The 20,383-nt window shown below is 47.1% G+C and overlaps 1 protein-coding gene across 1 annotated transcript in view; it reads left to right on the top strand.

The window, feature by feature from the left end:
- LOC124001381 (serine/threonine-protein kinase PAK 6) overlaps window positions 1-20,383 on the top strand; it is a 42,064-nt gene that overhangs the window by 16,487 nt on the left and 5,194 nt on the right. Inside the window, exons 2-5 of the mRNA XM_046308135.1 lie at window positions 12,090-12,337; window positions 13,509-14,121; window positions 15,813-16,342; window positions 18,625-18,758. Coding sequence (XP_046164091.1) covers window positions 12,134-12,337; window positions 13,509-14,121; window positions 15,813-16,342; window positions 18,625-18,758 — 1,481 coding nt within the window. The 5' untranslated portion in view covers window positions 12,090-12,133. The remainder of the gene's footprint in view (window positions 1-12,089; window positions 12,338-13,508; window positions 14,122-15,812; window positions 16,343-18,624; window positions 18,759-20,383) is intronic.

The following is a 20,383-nucleotide window of genomic DNA, read 5'->3' as shown; positions in this document are numbered from 1 at the left end:
TGGCTTTAGCAGCAGAGACAGAGGAGGAAAATGTAGAGAAGAGGGAGTGAAAGGATGCCAGGTCCGCAGGGAGGCGAGTTTTCCTCCATTTCCGCTCGGCTGTCCGGAGCCCTGTTCTGTGAGCTCGCAATGAGTCGTCGAGCCACGGAGCGGGAGGGGAGGACCGAGCCGGCCTGGAGGATAGGGGACATAGAGAGTCAAAGGATGCAGAAAGGGAGGAGAGGAGGGTTGAGGAGGCAGAATCAGGAGATAGGTTGGAGAAGGTTTGAGCAGAGGGAAGAGATGATAGGATGGAAGAGGAGAGAGTAGCGGGGGAGAGAGAGCGGAGGTTGGGACGGCGCGATACCATCCAAGTAGGGGCAGTGTGGGAAGTGTTGGATGAGAGCGAGAGGGAAAAGGATACAAGGTAGTGGTCGGAGACTTGGAGGGGAGTTGCAATGAGGTTAGTGGAAGAACAGCATCTAGTAAGGATGAGGTCGAGTGTATTGCCTGCCTTGTGAGTAGGGGGGGAAGGTGAGAGGGTGAGGTCAAAAGAGGAGAGGAGTGGAAAGAAGGAGGCAGAGAGGAATGAGTCAAAGGTAGACGTGGGGAGGTTGAAGTCGCCCAGAACTGTGAGAGGTGAGCCGTCCTCAGGAAAGGAGCTTATCAAGGCATCAAGCTCATTGATTAACTCTCAGAGGGAACCTGGAGGGCGATAAATGATAAGGATGTTAAGCTTGAAAGGGCTGGTAACTGTGACAGCATGGAATTCAAAGGAGGCGATAGACAGATGGGTAAGGGGAGAAAGAGAGAATGACCACTTGGGAGAGATGAGGATCCCGGTGCCACCAGCCCGCTGATCAGAAGCTCTCGGGGTGTGCGAGAACACGTGGGCGAACGAAGAGAGAGCAGTCGGAGTAGCAGTGTTATCTGTGGTGATCCATGTTTCCGTCAGTGCCAAGAAGTCGAGGGACTGGAGGGAGGCATAGGCTGAGATGAACTCTGCATTGTTGGCCGCAGATCGGCAGTTCCAGAGGCTACCGGAGACCTGGAACTCCACGTGGGTCGTGCGCGCTGGGACCACCAGATTAGGGTGGCCGCGGCCACGCGGTGTGGAGTGTTTGTATGGTCTGTGCAGGGAGGACATTAGGGGTTATGGTGGTAGACTCCAGCATTTGAACGTTAGGGGTTATGGTGGTAGACTCCAGCATAGGGACATTAGGGGTTATGGTGGTAGACTCCAGCATAGGGACATTAGGGGTTATGGTGGTAGACTCCAGCATAGGGACATTAGGGGTAATGGTGGTAGACTCCAGTATAGGGAAGTTAGGGGTTATGGTGGTAGACTCCAGCATATGAACGTTAGGGGTTATGGTGGAAGAATCCAGCATATGAACGTTAGGGGTTATGGTGGTAGACTCCAGCATAGGGACATTAGGGGTTATGGTGGTAGACTCCAGCATTTGAACGTTAGGGGTTATGGTGGTAGACTCCAGCATAGGGACATTAGGGGTTATGGTGGTAGACTCCAGCATAGGGACATTAGGGGTTATGGTGGTAGACTTCAGCATAGGGACATTAGGGGTAATGGTGGTAGACTCCAGTATAGGGAAGTTAGGGGTTATGGTGGTAGACTCCAGCATATGAACGTTAGGGGTTATGGTGGAAGAATCCAGCATATGAACGTTAGGGGTTATGGTGGTAGACTCCAGCATAGGGACATTAGGGGTTATGGTGGTAGACTCCAGCATAGGGAAGTTAGGAGTTATGGTGGTAGACTCCAGCATAGGGACATTAGGGGTTATGGTGGTAGACTCCAGCATAGGAACGTTAGGGGTTATGGTGGTAGACTCCAGCATAGGGAAGTTAGGGGTTATGGTGGTAGACTCCAGCATAGGGAAGTTAAGGGTTATGGTGGTAGACTCCAGCATAGGGAAGTTAGGGGTTATGGTGGTAGACTCCAGCATATGAACGTTAGGGGTTATGGTGGTAGACTCCAGCATAGGGACATTAGGGGTTATGGTGGTAGACTCCAGCATTTGAACGTTAGGGGTTATGTTGGTAGATTCCAGCATATGAACGTTAGGGGTTATGGTGGTAGACTCCAGCATAGGGACATTAGGGGTTATGGTGGTAGACTCCAGCATTTGAACGTTAGGGGTTATGGTGGTAGACTCCAGCATTTGAACGTTAGGGGTTATGGTGGTAGACTCCAGCATATGAACGTTAGGGGTTATGGTGGAAGAATCCAGCATATGAACATTAGGGGTTATGGTGGTAGACTCCAGCATAGGGACATTAGGGGTTATGGTGGTAGACTCCAGCATAGGGAAGTTAGGAGTTATGGTGGTAGACTCCAGCATAGGGACATTAGGGGTTATGGTGGTAGACTCCAGCATAGGAACGTTAGGGGTTATGGTGGTAGACTCCAGCATAGGGAATTAGGGGTTATGGTGGTAGACTCCAGCATAGGGAAATTAAGGGTTATGGTGGTAGACTCCAGCATAGGGAAGTTAGGGGTTATGGTGGTAGACTCCAGCATATGAACGTTAGGGGTTATGGTGGTAGACTCCAGCATAGGGACATTAGGGGTTATGGTGGTAGACTCCAGCATTTGAACGTTAGGGGTTATGTTGGTAGATTCCAGCATATGAACGTTAGGGGTTATGGTGGTAGACTCCAGCATAGGGACATTAGGGGTTATGGTGGTAGACTCCAGCATTTGAACGTTAGGGGTTATGGTGGTAGACTCCAGCATTTGAACGTTAGGGGTTATGGTGGTAGACTCCAGCATATGAACGTTAGGGGTTATGGTGGTAGACTCCAGCATAGGGACATTAGGGGTTATGGTGGTAGACTCCAGCATAGGGAAGTTAGGAGTTATGGTGGTAGACTCCAGCATAGGGACATTAGGGGTTATGGTGGTAGACTCCAGCATAGGAACGTTAGGGGTTATGGTGGTAGACTCCAGCATAGGGAAGTTAGGGGTTATGGTGGTAGACTCCAGCATAGGGAAGTTAAGGGTTATGGTGGTAGACTCCAGCATAGGGAAGTTAGGGGTTATGGTGGTAGACTCCAGCATATGAACGTTAGGGGTTATGGTGGTAGACTCCAGCATAGGGACATTAGGGGTTATGGTGGTAGACTCCAGCATTTGAACGTTAGGGGTTATGTTGGTAGATTCCAGCATATGAACGTTAGGGGTTATGGTGGTAGACTCCAGCATAGGGACATTAGGGGTTATGGTGGTAGACTCCAGCATTTGAACGTTAGGGGTTATGGTGGTAGACTCCAGCATTTGAACGTTAGGGGTTATGGTGGTAGACTCCAGCATATGAACGTTAGGGGTTATGGTGGAAGAATCCAGCATATGAACATTAGGGGTTATGGTGGTAGACTCCAGCATAGGGACATTAGGGGTTATGGTGGTAGACTCCAGCATAGGGAAGTTAGGAGTTATGGTGGTAGACTCCAGCATAGGGACATTAGGGGTTATGGTGGTAGACTCCAGCATAGGAACGTTAGGGGTTATGGTGGTAGACTCCAGCATAGGGAAGTTAGGGGTTATGGTGGTAGACTCCAGCATAGGGAAATTAAGGGTTATGGTGGTAGACTCCAGCATAGGGAAGTTAGGGGTTATGGTGGTAGACTCCAGCATATGAACGTTAGGGGTTATGGTGGTAGACTCCAGCATAGGGACATTAGGGGTTATGGTGGTAGACTCCAGCATTTGAACGTTAGGGGTTATGTTGGTAGATTCCAGCATATGAACGTTAGGGGTTATGGTGGTAGACTCCAGCATAGGGACATTAGGGGTTATGGTGGTAGACTCCAGCATTTGAACGTTAGGGTTATGGTGGTAGACTCCAGCATTTGAACGTTAGGGGTTATGGTGGTAGACTCCAGCATATGAACGTTAGGGGTTATGGTGGAAGAATCCAGCATATGAACATTAGGGGTTATGGTGGTAGACTCCAGCATAGGGACATTAGGGGTTATGGTGGTAGACTCCAGCATAGGGAAGTTAGGAGTTATGGTGGTAGACTCCAGCATAGGGACATTAGGGGTTATGGTGGTAGACTCCAGCAGAACGTTAGGGGTTATGGTGGTAGACTCCAGCATATGAACGTTAGGGGTTATGGTGGTAGACTCCAGCATAGGGAGTTAAGGGTTATGGTGGTAGACTCCAGCATAGGGAAGTTAGGGGTTATGGTGGTAGACTCCAGCATAGCGTTAGGGGTTATGGTGGTAGACTCCAGCATATGGGTTAGGGGTTATGGTGGTAGACTCCAGCATAGGGAAGTTAGGAGTTATGGTGGTAGACTCCAGCATAGGGAGCATTAGGGGTTATGGTGGTAGACTCCAGCATAGGGAAGTTAGGAGTTATGGTGGTAGACTCAGCATAGGGACATTAGGGGTTATGGTGGTAGACTCCAGCATAGGAACGTTAGGGGTTATGGTGGTAGACTCCAGCATAGGGAAGTTAGGGGTTATGGTGGTAGACTCCAGCATAGGGAAGTTAAGGGTTATGGTGGTAGACTCCAGCATAGGGAAGTTAGGGGTTATGGTGGTAGACTCCAGCATATGAACGTTAGGGGTTATGGTGGTAGACTCCAGCATAGGGACATTAGGGGTTATGGTGGTAGACTCCAGCATTTGAACGTTAGGGGTTATGGTGGTAGACTCCAGCATATGAACGTTAGGGGTTATGGTGGTAGACTCCAGCATAGGGAGGTTAAGGGTTATGGTGGTAGACTCCAGCATAGGGAAGTTAGGGGTTATGGTGGTAGACTCCAGCATATGAACGTTAGGGGTTATGGTGGTAGACTCCAGCATAGGGACATTAGGGGTTATGGTGGTAGACTCCAGCATAGGGAAGTTAGGAGTTATGGTGGTAGACTCCAGCATAGGGACATTAGGGGTTATGGTGGTAGACTCCAGCATAGGAACGTTAGGGGTTATGGTGGTAGACTCCAGCATAGGGAAGTTAGGGGTTATGGTGGTAGACTCCAGCATAGGGAAGTTAAGGGTTATGGTGGTAGACTCCAGCATAGTGAAGTTAGGGGTTATGGTGGTAGACTCCAGCATAGGGACATTAGGGGTTATGGTGGTAGACTCCAGCATAGGGAAGTTAGGGTTATGGTGATAGACTCCAGCATAGGGAAGTTAGGGGTTATGGTGGTAGACTCCAGCATATGAACGTTAGGGGTTATGGTGGTAGACTCCAGCATAGGGACATTAGGGGTTATGGTGGTAGACTCCAGCATTTGAACGTTAGGGGTTATGTTGGTAGATTCCAGCATATGAACGTTAGGGGTTATGGTGGTAGACTCCAGCATAGGGACATTAGGGGTTATGGTGGTAGACTCCAGCATTTGAACGTTAGGGGTTATGGTGGTAGACTCCAGCATTTGAACGTTAGGGGTTATGGTGGTAGACTCCAGCATATGAACGTTAGGGGTTATGGTGGAAGAATCCAGCATATGAACATTAGGGGTTATGGTGGTAGACTCCAGCATAGGGACATTAGGGGTTATGGTGGTAGACTCCAGCATAGGGAAGTTAGGGGTTATGGTGGTAGACTCCAGCATATGAACGTTAGGGGTTATGGTGGTAGACTCCAGCATAGGGACATTAGGGGTTATGGTGGTAGACTCCAGCATAGGGAAGTTAGGAGTTATGGTGGTAGACTCCAGCATAGGGACATTAGGGGTTATGGTGGTAGACTCCAGCATAGGAACGTTAGGGGTTATGGTGGTAGACTCCAGCATAGTGAAGTTAGGGGTTATGGTGGTAGACTCCAGCATAGGGAAGTTAAGGGTTATGGTGGTAGACTCCAGCATAGTGAAGTTAGGGGTTATGGTGGTAGACTCCAGCATAGGGACATTAGGGGTTATGGTGGTAGACTCCAGCATAGGGAAGTTAAGGGTTATGGTGATAGACTCCAGCATAGGGAAGTTAGGGGTTATGGTGGTAGACTCCAGCATATGAACGTTAGGGGTTATGGTGGTAGACTCCAGCATAGGGACATTAGGGGTTATGGTGGTAGACTCCAGCATTTGAACGTTAGGGGTTATGTTGGTAGATTCCAGCATATGAACGTTAGGGGTTATGGTGGTAGACTCCAGCATAGGGACATTAGGGGTTATGGTGGTAGACTCCAGCATTTGAACGTTAGGGGTTATGGTGGTAGACTCCAGCATTTGAACGTTAGGGGTTATGGTGGTAGACTCCAGCATATGAACGTTAGGGGTTATGGTGGAAGAATCCAGCATATGAACATTAGGGGTTATGGTGGTAGACTCCAGCATAGGGACATTAGGGGTTATGGTGGTAGACTCCAGCATAGGGAAGTTAGGAGTTATGGTGGTAGACTCCAGCATAGGGACATTAGGGGTTATGGTGGTAGACTCCAGCATAGGAACGTTAGGGGTTATGGTGGTAGACTCCAGCATAGGGAAGTTAGGGGTTATGGTGGTAGACTCCAGCATAGGGAAGTTAAGGGTTATGGTGGTAGACTCCAGCATAGTGAAGTTAGGGGTTATGGTGGTAGACTCCAGCATAGGGACATTAGGGGTTATGGTGGTAGACTCCAGCATAGGGAAGTTAAGGGTTATGGTGGTAGACTCCAGCATAGGGAAGTTAGGGGTTATGGTGGTAGACTCCAGCATATGAACGTTAGGGGTTATGGTGGTAGACTCCAGCATAGGGAAGTTAGATGGTATGGTGGTAGACTCCAGCATAGGGACATTAGGGGTTATGGTGGTAGACTCCAGCATAGGGAAGTTAGGGGTTATGGTGGTAGACTACAGCATAGGGAAGTTAGGGGTTATGGTGGTAGACTCCAGCATAGGGAAGTTAGGGGTTATGGTGGTAGACTCCAGCATAGGGACATTATGGGTTATGGTGGTAGACTCCAGCATAGGGAAGTTAAGGGTTATGGTGGTAGACTCCAGCATAGGGACATTAGGGGTTATGGTGGTAGACTCCAGCATAGGGAAGTTAGGCGTTATGGTGGTAGACTCCAGCATAGGGACATTAGGGGTAATGGTGGTAGACTCCAGTATAGGGAAGTTAGGGGTTATGGTGGTAGACTCCAGCATATGAACGTTAGGGGTTATGGTGGTAGACTCCAGCATATGAACGTTAGGGGTTATGGTGGTAGACTCCAGCATATGAACGTTAGGGGTTATGGTGGTAGACTCCAGCATAGGGACATTAGGGGTTATGGTGGTAGACTACAGCATAGGGAAGTTAGGGGTTATGGTGGTAGACTCCAGCATAGGAACGTTAGGGGTTATGGTGGTAGACTCCAGCATAGGGAAGTTAGGGGTTATGGTGGTAGACTCCAGCATAGGGAAGTTAAGGGTTATGGTGGTAGACTCCAGCATAGTGAAGTTAGGGGTTATGGTGGTAGACTCCAGCATAGGGACATTAGGGGTTATGGTGGTAGACTCCAGCATAGGGAAGTTAAGGGTTATGGTGATAGACTCCAGCATAGGGAAGTTAGGGGTTATGGTGGTAGACTCCAGCATATGAATGTTAGGGGTTATGGTGGTAGACTCCAGCATAGGGACATTAGGGGTTATGGTGGTAGACTCCAGCATTTGAACGTTAGGGGTTATGGTGGTAGATTCCAGCATATGAACGTTAGGGGTTATGGTGGTAGACTCCAGCATAGGGACATTAGGGGTTATGGTGGTAGACTCCAGCATTTGAACGTTAGGGGTTATGGTGGTAGACTCCAGCATAGGGAGGTTAAGGGTTATGGTGGTAGACTCCAGCATAGGGAAGTTAGGGGTTATGGTGGTAGACTCCAGCATATGAACGTTAGGGGTTATGGTGGTAGACTCCAGCATAGGGACATTAGGGGTTATGGTGGTAGACTCCAGCATTTGAACGTTAGGGGTTATGGTGGTAGATTCCAGCATATGAACGTTAGGGGTTATGGTGGTAGACTCCAGCATTTGAACGTTAGGGGTTATGGTGGTAGAGTCCAGCATAGGGAAGTTAAGGGTTATGGTGGTAGACTCCAGCATAGGGAAGTTAAGGGTTATGGTGGTAGACTCCAGCATAGGGAAGTTAGGGGTTATGGTGGTAGACTCCAGCATAGGGAAGTTAGGGGTTATGGTGGTAGACTCCAGCATAGGGACATTAGGGGTTATGGTGGTAGACTCCAGCATAGGGAAGTTAGGGGTTATGGTGGTAGACTCCAGCATAGGGACATTAGGGGTTATGGTGGTAGACTCCAGCATAGGGAAGTTAGGAGTTATGGTGGTAGACTCCAGCATAGGGACATTAGGGGTTATGGTGGTAGATTCCAGCATATGCACGTTAGGGGTTATGGTGGTAGACTCCAGCATAGGGAAGTTAGATGGTATGGTGGTAGACTCCAGCATAGGGACATTAGGGGTTATGGTGGTAGACTCCAGCATAGGGAAGTTAGGGGTTATGGTGGTAGACTACAGCATAGGGAAGTTAGGGGTTATGGTGGTAGACTCCAGCATAGGGAAGTTAGGGGTTATGGTGGTAGACTCCAGCATTATGGGTTATGGGTAGACTCCAGTTAGGGGTTATGGTGGTAGACTCCAGCATAGGGACATTAGGGGTTATGGTGGTAGACTCCAGCATAGGGAAGTTAGGCGTTATGGTGGTAGACTCCAGCATATGAACGTTAGGGGTTATGGTGGTAGACTCCAGCATATGAACGTTAGGGGTTATGGTGGTAGACTCCAGCATATGAACGTTAGGGGTTATGGTGGTAGACTCCAGCATAGGGACATTAGGGGTTATGGTGGTAGACTCCAGCATAGGGAAGTTAGGAGTTATGGTGGTAGACTCCAGCATAGGGACATTAGGGGTTATGGTGGTAGACTCCAGCATTTGAACGTTAGGGGTTATGGTGGTAGATTCCAGCATATGAACGTTAGGGGTTATGGTGGTAGACTCCAGCATAGGGACATTAGGGGTTATGGTGGTAGACTCCAGCATTTGAACGTTAGGGGTTATGGTGGTAGACTCCAGCATAGGGAGGTTAAGGGTTATGGTGGTAGACTCCAGCATAGGGAAGTTAGGGGTTATGGTGGTAGACTCCAGCATATGAACGTTAGGGGTTATGGTGGTAGACTCCAGCATAGGGACATTAGGGGTTATGGTGGTAGACTCCAGCATTTGAACGTTAGGGGTTATGGTGGTAGATTCCAGCATATGAACGTTAGGGGTTATGGTGGTAGACTCCAGCATTTGAACGTTAGGGGTTATGGTGGTAGAGTCCAGCATAGGGAAGTTAAGGGTTATGGTGGTAGACTCCAGCATAGGGAAGTTAAGGGTTATGGTGGTAGACTCCAGCATAGGGAAGTTAGGGGTTATGGTGGTAGACTCCAGCATAGGGAAGTTAGGGGTTATGGTGGTAGACTCCAGCATAGGGAAGTTAAGGGTTATGGTGGTAGACTCCAGCATAAGGAAGTTAGGGGTTATGGTGGTAGACTCCAGCATAGGGAAGTTATGGGTTATGGTGGTAGACTCCAGCATAGGGAAGTTAAGGGTTATGGTGGTAGACTCCAGCATAGGGAAGTTAAGGGTTATGGTGGTAGACTCCAGCATAGGGAAGTTAGGGGTTATGGTGGTAGACTCCAGCATAGGGACATTAGGGGTTATGGTGGTAGACTCCAGCATAGGGAAGTTAGGCGTTATGGTGGTAGACTCCAGCATAGGGACATTAGGGGTAATGGTGGTAGACTCCAGTATAGGGAAGTTAGGAGTTATGGTGGTAGACTCCAGCATATGAACGTTAGGGGTTATGGTGGTAGACTCCAGCATATGAACGTTAGGGGTTATGGTGGTAGACTCTAGCATAGGGACATTAGGGGTTATGGTGGTAGACTCCAGCATAGGGAAGTTAGGAGTTATGGTGGTAGACTCCAGCATAGGGACATTAGGGGTTATGGTGGTAGACTCCAGCATAGGAACGTTAGGGGTTATGGTGGTAGACTCCAGCATAGGGACATTAGGGGTTATGGTGGTAGACTCCAGCATAGGGAAGTAAGGGGTTATGGTGGTAGACTCCAGCATAGGGACATTAGGGGTTATGGTGGTAGACTCCAGCATAGGGAAGATAGGGATTATGGTGGTAGACTCCAGCATATGAACTTTAGGGGTTATGGTGGTAGACTCCAGCATATGAACGTTAGGGGTTATGGTGGTAGACTCCAGCATTTGAACGTTAGGGGTTATGGTGGTAGATTCAAGCATATGAACGTTAGGGGTTATGGTGGTAGACTCCAGCATAGGGAAATTAGGGGTTATGGTGGTAGACTCCAGCATAGGGAAGTTAAGGGTTATGGTGGTAGACTCCAGCATAGGGAAGTTAGGGGTTATGGTGGTAGACTCCAGCATAGGGAAGTTAAGGGTTATGCTGGTAGACTCCAGCATAGGGAAGTTAAGGGTTATGGTGGTAGACTCCAGTATAGGGAAGTTAGGGGTTATGGTGGTAGACTCCAGCATAGGGACATTAGGGGTTATGGTGGTAGACTCCAGCATAGGGACATTAGGGGTTATGGTGGTAGACTCCAGCATAGGGAAGTTAGGCGTTATGGTGGTAGACTCCATCATAGGGACATTAGGGGTAATGGTGGTAGACTCCAGTATAGGGAAGTTAGGGGTTATGGTGGTAGCCTCCAGCATATGAACGTTACGGGTTATGGTGGTAGACTCCAGCATATGAACGTTAGGGGTTATGGTGGTAGACTCCAGCATAGGGACATTAGGGGTTATGGTGGTAGACTCCAGCATAGGAACGTTAGGGGTTATGGTGGTAGACTCCAGCATAGGGAAGTTAGCGGTTATGGTGGTAGACTCCAGCATAGGGAAGTTAGGAGTTATGGTGGTAGACTCCAGCATAGTGAAGTTAGGGGTTATGGTGGTAGACTCCAGCATAGGGAAGTTAGGGGTTATGGTGGTAGACTCCAGCATAGGGAAGTTAGGGGTTATGGTGGTAGACTCCAGCATAGGGAAGTTAGGGGTTATGGTGGTAGACTCCAGCATAGGGAAGTTAAGGGTTATGCTGGTAGACTCCAACATAGGGAAGTTAAGGGTTATGGTGGTAGACTCCAGCATAGTGAAGTTAGGGGTTATGGTGGTAGACTCCAGCATAGGGACATTAGGGGTTATGGTGGTAGACTCCAGCATAGGGACATTAGGGGTTATGGTGGTAGACTCCAGCATAGGGAAGTTAGGCGTTATGGCGGTAGACTCCAGCATAGGGACATTAGGGGTAATGGTGGTAGACTCCAGTATAGGGAAGTTAGGGGTTATGGTGGTAGACTCCAGCATAGGGAAGTTAGGGGTTATGGTGGTAGACTCCAGCATAGGGAAGTTAAGGGTTATGGTGGTAGACTCCAGCATAGTGAAGTTATGGGTTATGGTGGTAGACTCCAGCATAGGGACATTAGGGGTTATGGTGGTAGACTCCAGCATAGGGAAGTTAAGGGTTATGGTGGTAGACTCCAGCATAGGGAAGTTAAGGGTTATGGTGGTAGACTCCAGCATAGTGAAGTTATGGGTTATGGTGGTAGACTCCAACATATGAACGTTAGGGGTTATGGTGGTAGACTCCAACATATGAACGTTAGGGGTTATGGTGGTAGACTCCAACATATGAACGTTAGGGGTTATGGAGGGTGGACTATTTGTGTTTTCCTCCCTCTAATGCACTGAAAGCCTGTGGGCTTTGGCCAGGCCGACTGTGTGCTCGTCAGTAAAAGGGCACAGAGAATGAATAAGCCTTAATAGATATCCTTCATTACACACAGGCTTACAAACCTGTCCCCCCAAGACAGGTTATAAGGCACAAAAGCAAATGACAGACATAAAGCCAGTCTGGAAGATGAACATATCACGGAGAGAATATTTTTAGACTGACAGATTGGAGTTTATTCACTTGTATTTCGTTTTCTAATGGAAGTGTCTGATGTTGTTATAGTAACTTCAACGTACACATTGATGGATAATTGACTGTTCATTGATTAAAGAAGCTGTAAGTGACTTTATCAATGGTAACTGCTCATTTAGAAAAATAATGTATTGAATGTGTCTACTTCTTGTCTATGCAGGGCCGTCTTGACTTTGGCAAGCTGTCAGTCTTCTGGACCTGACGATGTTTCGTAAGAAGAAAAAGAAGAGGCCAGAGATCTCAACACCGAAGAACTTTGAGCACCGGGTGCACACCTCGTTTGACGCCAAGCGGTGCTGCTTTGTGGGCCTGCCGACCCAATGGCACAGTCTGATAGAGAACCTCCGTAGGCCCAAGCCTATGGTGGACCCCTCCCGGATCACCTCCGTGGAGCTCAAGCCAAAGAAGGTACTGGACCTTATTCTCAGCTCACTTTCCTGTTTGCACGTTTTTTTTCTCTGAATGTATTATTTAACAGACAAAAAGTGCTGAGAATGTATAGGATTTTATTTCTGAGATTTTTCCAGTTTTAGTAAGCCTCAAAACCCTCCATCAAAAGTGTTTTTATCAGAGGCTATAACGCCCTTTAGATCTTCAGCAGAGTTACCCTGCTTTTGTCGTCTAACGTTTCCTTAGTCCAGTGATGGCAGTGTGGTTGACAGCACTTGCTGTTCTCCCTGTCATATTGCTTTCTTATCTATCACGGGGCTCAGCTAATGATCCTGCTGTGTACATTGACTGTACTACGCGAATCCTTGAAGTCTCCAAGATTTATTACTCCATGCAGGAAAATAATAACGATCCATGGCTGAGGGATAGAAAGTGCACGTACAGCAGTGGAAATGCCAGTGAGCAAAAAAGCCTGCAAATCTAAGGATTTCTGCACTAGGCTGAATACTCATGCCGATATGCCCCTTACAAAAACACAACACATTTTCATTACCACCATTGGATAATTTTCAGTTTTGCATTTCAAAATCCCACTGTCAGCTTCTGAAGCAAGGTCATGGTTTTAACAGGATCATCAGGATTGAATTGGTAGTACATGGGAGACTTGTGTTCTGTATGTAAATAATGTAGCGTTTACGGCAGAGGCAAAGGTTGGAGAGGTTACAAAAATAATTATTACATTTGAGACATTTGTACAATAATTCGCAATTTTGTCATTTGTAAAGAATTTGAAGTGGGATGTTAATTAGTGTGGCTAAATTACCTGTGCAGCTGTGAGAGCTGACCAGAGCACCATTCCAAAGACAGAGAAACATAGGAGACTCTCGTGATGATGAACAGAACTTTACTTTAACCAGAGATTGAGTAATCAGCCAATTGGCCTTTCTCTAATAGGTTCAACTGGAAGGCCCAACACATTTTTTAAGTCTGTGTCATCTTGTTTTGTCAGGGCAAGGTAATGCTCTTTTTCTACGCACACTGCAATGTTTGCTGCTTGACATTTCACTCTTCAGAAATAATCTATCCGTCATTACAGTTTTTATACAAGCCACATTGCAAAATAGAAGTGCCTGTGTGCAGTATGTTACAATCATTCCAGGTTGGCTGAACATTACTGCTTTCATTTCAGACCATTGTGCGTGGGAGTATGATCGGTCATGGAGACTACATCTCAACCATGATCTCCGACATGAGCAGGTTGTCGGTGACCAGCTCCAACTCCCTGAGGAAGAGCAGCCCTTCGGCCAGGAAAAGGGCCCAGTCCCTGGGCAGGCTGGGTGAGGTGAAGGAGGGGGACACCTACCAGTATGAAGACCTGGGAGAAGATGAGCTGGAGCAGCAGCAGTGGAGAGACAGGGCTCATAACGTCCACAGTGAGAGTGGGACGAGTATTACCTTACAGCCGAACGGCGTTCTCCCCAGGGCCAAGTCCACCTATGAAGTGAGCATCAGTTGTCTGGAGGGACCCCTGGCTCCATCCCAGCCAATGCAAGTGCCTTTTAAAGGGGCTTATATCAGCTGTGAGGTGGGTAGCCCCACAGAGACACTGATGGTTAAGAGAGACTTCCAGGTGCCCAGGGTTATGCCACAAAAACAGAGGCCTATCTCGTTCTTCTACAGCCCAGCCATGGCTGTCCAGCATACCGACCATGGGGGTCGCCCCCCTCCGGAGTACAGCACCAACCCTCTACATCCACTCCCACAACAGCCCTGTCAGACCATACTCCTCCTACGACCTGAAGGTGAGCAGATCACTTAATCATAATCTCTCATCTATATTTTAGATGGACATTGTCATAGGCCAGCCCGTTTGCTGCTATAACAGCCTCCACTCTTCTGGGAAGGCTTTCCGCTAGATGTTGAAAATTTGCTTCGGGTACTTGCTTCCATTCAGCCACAAGAGCATTGGTAAGGTCGGGCACTGATTGGGTTGAGGTCAGGGTTCTGCGCAGGCCAGTCAAGTTCTTCCACCCCAATCTCGACAAACCATTTCTGTATGGACCTCACTTTCTGCATGGGGCATTGTCATACTGATATAGGAAAGGGACTTCCCCAAACTGTTGCCACAAAGTTGGAAGCACAGAATCGTTTAGAATGTCATTGTATGCTGTAGCGTTAAGATTTCCCTTCACTGGAACTAAGGGACTTAGCCCGAACCATGAAAAACAGTCCCAGACCATTCTTCCTCCACCAAACTGTACACTATGTTCTCCTGGCATCTGTAAAACCCAGATTCGTCCATTTGACTGCCAGATGGTGAAGCGTGATTCAACACTCCAGAGAACGCGTTTTCACTGCTTCAGAGTCCGATGGCGGAGAGCTATACACCAGTCCAGCCGACTCTTGGCATTGCGCATGGTGATCTTAGGCTTGTGTGCAGCTGCTCGGCCGAAAAACCGATTTCATGAAGCTCCCGACTAACAGTTATTGTGCTGAAGTTGCTTCCAGAGACAGTTTGGAACTTGGTAGTGAGTGAGGACCGACAATTTTTAAGTTCTTCATCACTCGGCGGTCCCATTCTGTGAGCTTGTGTGGCCTACCGCTTTGCGGCTGAGCCATTGCTGCTCCTAGACGTTTCCACTTCGCAATAACAGCACCTACAGATGACCGGGGCAACTCAAGCAGAGCAGAAATTTGAATGAACTGATTGGTTGGAAAGGTGGCATCATATGACGGTGTCACGTTGAAAGTTACCGAGCTCTTCATTAAGGCCATTCTACTGCCAATGTTCATCTATGGAGATGGCATGGCTGTGTGCTCAATGTGTGCTCAATTTTATAACCCTGTCAGCAACAAGTGTGGCTGAAATTGCCGAATCCACTAATTTGAAGGGATGTTCGCATACTTTTGTATATATAGTGTAGTCAACCAATATCACATTGGCCAGTAGCTAACTCTGGTATAAACTGTAACTTACAGCTTTACTCTTTTAAAAATCCTTTTCCATAATATGGCCAGTGAGTTAGTTCTTAAACTGTTTTTTTTAGGTAAAACATCTTATAGCAGCCTGCATTCCTGCATTCTACAGTTGATTGCTCAATTTATGCTGTTGTTTTTTGGGGGATGCTAAAATATGATTTGTGACTTGATTGCTTCGATGTGCTTGTAAACATTGAGAGATGCTATGTTTGGCATAATCTCAAGGGTACATTGAGGTACCTATGGCAACGTTTTAGCAGGGAGCGCAACAGGTGAAGTCAATGCATAGTGTGAGAGTGAAGCACTGTGATTTATATCCAGTAATAAAGCAAGCCAGGGACCCTGGGAAGACAGCCAACTCTACCTCTCTCTCTCTCTCTCTCTCTCTCTCTCTCTCTCTCTCTCTCTCTCTCTCTCTCTCTCTCTCTCTCTCTCTCTCTCTCTCTCTCTCTCTCTCTCTCTCTCTCTCTCTCTCTCTCTCTCTCTCTCTCTCTCTTTGTTATCGTCCAGGCAGAGTCGGCTCTGAGGCACCACCAGTCAGGCTTCCTACCAAGCACCACCAGTAGTCCCTTCATGAGTGGCATCAGACCCCACAGGATGGTACACTCCTCAGCCAGCTACACCCTGGGACTGTCTCCCAACATGGGCCTGAGACCCAACGGCCCTGACCCCTTTCTGAGACACTCAGACTGCCCTAATACTCCCTTCCCCGGACAGGACAGCCCCTCCCAGCTCCGTCCTTCCCCCACCGGCTCCCTGGCCACCAGCCCTCTAGGCACATGTTCCCCTGCCTTCAGACCCCCTCAGAACCCACAGAGGCCACCACCAGACCCCCCCAAGGTGACCCATAAACAGTTTAAGGCTGCCCTGAACATGGTGGTGGACAAGGGAGACCCTCGGTCGTACCTGGAGAACTTTGTGAAGATTGGAGAAGGGTCCACAGGGGTGGTGTGTATCGCTCGGGAGAAACACAGCGGCAGGCAGGTGGCCGTGAAGATGATGGACCTGCGGAGACAACAACGTAGAGAGCTGCTTTTCAACGAGGTATGACGACCTCCAGTCAACACTATCCTCAATGACCCCCCTCAAAACACCACCCCGAATCACCAATAAATCATGCTGGGATAAATCACATAACAGAGCCCAGATGTTATTTATTTGTTGCCGGGTTTAACATGTTCATGCATTTTAAATTGTCAAACAAAATACATTGAAACTGCTGGGTCAAATGCCCCCTTAGATCCATCTAGTTCTAGCGTAGAGATAGATAACACGAAGTCACTGTTTTGGTACACTGTAAAGTCCATGGAGAATAAGAGCACCTCCTCCCAGCTGTCCACTGCACTGACACTCGGAAACACTGTCACCACCAATAAATCCACCCGTACAAATCAGCTGGGCTAGACAATCTGGACCCTCTCTTTCTAAAAATTATCCGCTGCCATTGTTGCAACCCCTATTACCAGTCTGCTCAACCTCTCTTTCGAGAGATCCCTAAAGATTGGAAAGCTGCCGCGGTCATCCCCCTCTTCAAAGGGGGTGACACTAGACCCAAACTGTTACAGCCCTATGTCCATCCTACCCTGCATTTCTAAAGTCTTCTAAAGCCATGTTAATAAACAGATCACCGACCATTTAGAATCCCACCGTACCTTCTCATCTGTGCAATCCGTTTTCCGAGCCGGTCACGGGTGTACCTCAGACCCGCTCAAGGTATTAAACAATATCACAACAGCCATCAACAAAAGACAGTACTGTGCAGCTGTCTTCATCGACCTGGCCAAGGCTTTCGACTCTGTCAATCACTGCATTCTTATCGGCAGACTCAACAGCCTTTGTTTCTCAAATGACTGGCTTGCCTGGTTCACCAACTACTTCTCAGATAGAGTTCAGTGTGTCAAATCGGAGGGCCTGTTGTCCAAACCTCTGGCTGTCTCTATGGGGGTACCACAGGGTTCAATTCTCGCGCTGACTCTTTTCTCTGTATACATCAACGATGTCGCTCTTGCTGCTGGTGATTCCCTGATCCACCTCTACGCAGACGACACCATTCTGTATACATCTGGCACTTCTTTGGACACTGTGTTAACAAACCTCCAAAAGAGATTCAATGCCATACAACTCTCCTTCCGTGGCCTCCAACTGCTTTTAAATGCTAGTAAAACTAAATGTATGCTTTTCAACTGATCACTGCCCGCACCCGCCCGCCCGACTAGCATCACTACTCTGGATGGTTCTGACTTAGAATATGTGGACAACTACAAATACCTAGGTGTCTGGCTAGACTGTAAACTCTCCTTCCAGACTCATATTAAACATCTCCAATCCAAAATGAAATCCAGAATTGGCTTCTTATTTCGCAACAAAGCCTCCTTCACTCACGTTGCCAAACATACCCTCGTAAAACTGACTATCATACTGATCCTTGACTTCGGCGATGTCATTTACAAAATAGCCTCCAACACTCTACTCAGCAAACTGGATGCAGTCTATTAGAGTGCCATCCGTTTTGTCACCAAAGCCCCATATACCACCCACCTCTGCGACCAGTATGCTCTCGTCAGCTGGCCTTTGCTTCACATTCGTTGCTAGGTAAATCTCCGCCTTATATCAGCTCACTGGTCACGATAACAACACCCACTCATAGCACGCGCTCCAGCAGATATATCTCACGGGTGATCCCCAAAGCCACACCCACGTTTGTGATCCCCAAAGCCACACCCACGTTGCAAAAATCGCTGAAGTTGGAGACTTATATCTCCCTCACTAACTTTAAACATCAGCTATCTGAGCAGCAAACTGAACGCTGCAGCTGTACACAGCCCATCTGTAAATAGCCCATCCAATCTACCTACCTCATCCCCCTATTGTTTTCATTGATGTTTTTGCTCTTTTGCACACCAGTATTTCTACTAGACCATCATCATCTGCACATCTATCACTGCAGTGTTAATTTGCTAAATTGTAATTACTTCGCTACTATGGCCTATTTATTGTATACCTTCTCACTCCATTTGCACACACTGTATATAGACTTTTTTCTATTGTGTTACTGACTGTACGCTTGTTTATTCCATGTGTAACTCTGTGTTGTTGTTTGTGTTGCACTGCTTTGCTTTATCTTGGCCAGGTTGCAGTTGTAAATGAGAACTTGTTCTCAACTGGCCTACCTGGTTAAATAAAGGTGAAATAAAAAATATAAGAAAATAAAAACTGTTTCCCAGACAATAATACCCAAATAACCTTTTTTTGCCCATGAGTACCCTCTTGAAATCATCAGGTACATTACATGACACCTCTGTTATCAACTGTATGTGTTTGTCCAGGTGGTGATCATGAGGGACTACCAGCACAGGAATGTGGTGGAGATGTTTAAAAGTGCCCTGGTGGAGGAGGAGCTCTGGGTCATTATGGAGTACCTTCAGGGTGGAGCACTAACCAACATTGTGTCTGAGACCAGGTATGGAGACATTGCACAGACTTGACCTACACAGCCAGAAATAACTGCTGTCATACAGGGGGAAAATTGTATTGAGGGGTCAATATAATGTAAAATATAAGCATTTTTGAGAGACAAGACTTCAAGGACATGTGTGACAGAAGGATGAAGCAAAAATCTTGTTATGTCTTCAGTACCTATTTTCACCATTAAGGGGTAGTGTGGTACTAATTAGTTGAGAGGACAGGCACAGTCACTCCCATTCTCACTGCCACTTTAGCAAAACACTGTCCTCCTATGGGAAAATATAATCCGATAACATCATTGGATTTGTGTGTGTTCAAATGAAATGTGGTGAAATTAATTTAGTCCCAAAACACAATTGTATCTATGCTCTCATCCTATTCAGTACTGTATATCAGATACTCTAGAAATGCATAAACAAAAGCAAGAAAATGGCCCACTCGATATAAGAAACAAGGAATTGTCAGTGAATTTGAACTCTACCTGTCAATGTATTTTCAATTCCAAACTGAAGGTTGGCTCATTCACAATACAGAGACAGGGGTATACCTCAGACCCTAGAGACATGGGGACTGAGTGCATTTCTAACTGACATATACAAATGGGCCAGATCACATTGGCTGTCATTTTCATTTTTTGTCAGCAAAACCCAAGATTTGCTAAATTATACCTCCTTCATACTCCAATCCAACCCCAAATAAGTTTTTTTTAAACAATCAATAAAGCTATTAGCCAGAACAAAAAAAAACTATTTTCTGGGGTGTTTCTGTAGCACAGTTCTTCAGTGTTCAAAATCACCTAGGCTATATTTTCATGGTGCAAACACGAGATACAGTGAATGCATGTAGTTGTCTGAACTTCACCTATACCACCCACCACTACACTCCTCGAAAAAAAGGTTACATCTAGAACCTAATAGGGTTCTTCGACTGTCCCCATAGGATAACATTTTAAAGAAACCTTGATGGTTCCACATAGAATCGTTTTGGGCTCCATGTAGAACCCTATTCACAAGGATATACTGCTTTCACTGGAACAGGCCCAGATCCCTTTCATTTGCTTGAAGAAAAGACGCAGGAAAAGGGGCCACAGATCGGGCATCCTTCTGAGAATCCATAGGCGAGCGAGTAAACTCCCACTACTATCCATTCTTCTTGCTAACGTGCAGTCATTGGAAAATACAATTGATGACCTACGATTAAGATTATCCTACCAACGAGACATTAAAAACTGTAATATCTTATGTGTCACCGAGATGTGGCTGAACGACGATACGAATAATATAGAGCAGGCGGGATTTTCCATGCACCGGCAGAACAGAAAAGCTATGTCTGGTAAAATGAGGGGTGGGGGTGTGTGTCTATTTGTCAATATCAGCTGGTGTGCGATGTCTAATGTTAAAGAAGCCTTGAGGTATTGCTCGCCTGAGGTAGAGTACCTTCTGAAAAGCTGTAGACCACACTATCTACCAAGAGAGTTCTCATCTATATTATTGGTAGCTGTCTATTTACCACCACAGAACAAAGCTGGCACTAAGACTGCTCTTAACCAACTCTATAAGGCCATAAGCAAAGAAGAAAATGCTAACCCAGAAACGGCAATCCTAGTGGCCTGGGACTTTA

Source organism: Oncorhynchus gorbuscha, linkage group LG17, assembly GCF_021184085.1.
Source record: "Oncorhynchus gorbuscha isolate QuinsamMale2020 ecotype Even-year linkage group LG17, OgorEven_v1.0, whole genome shotgun sequence".
NCBI classification, from domain to species: domain Eukaryota; kingdom Metazoa; phylum Chordata; class Actinopteri; order Salmoniformes; family Salmonidae; genus Oncorhynchus; species Oncorhynchus gorbuscha.
Note: the sequence above shows the minus strand (reverse complement) of the source record. Positions and strands in the feature narration are given on the sequence as shown.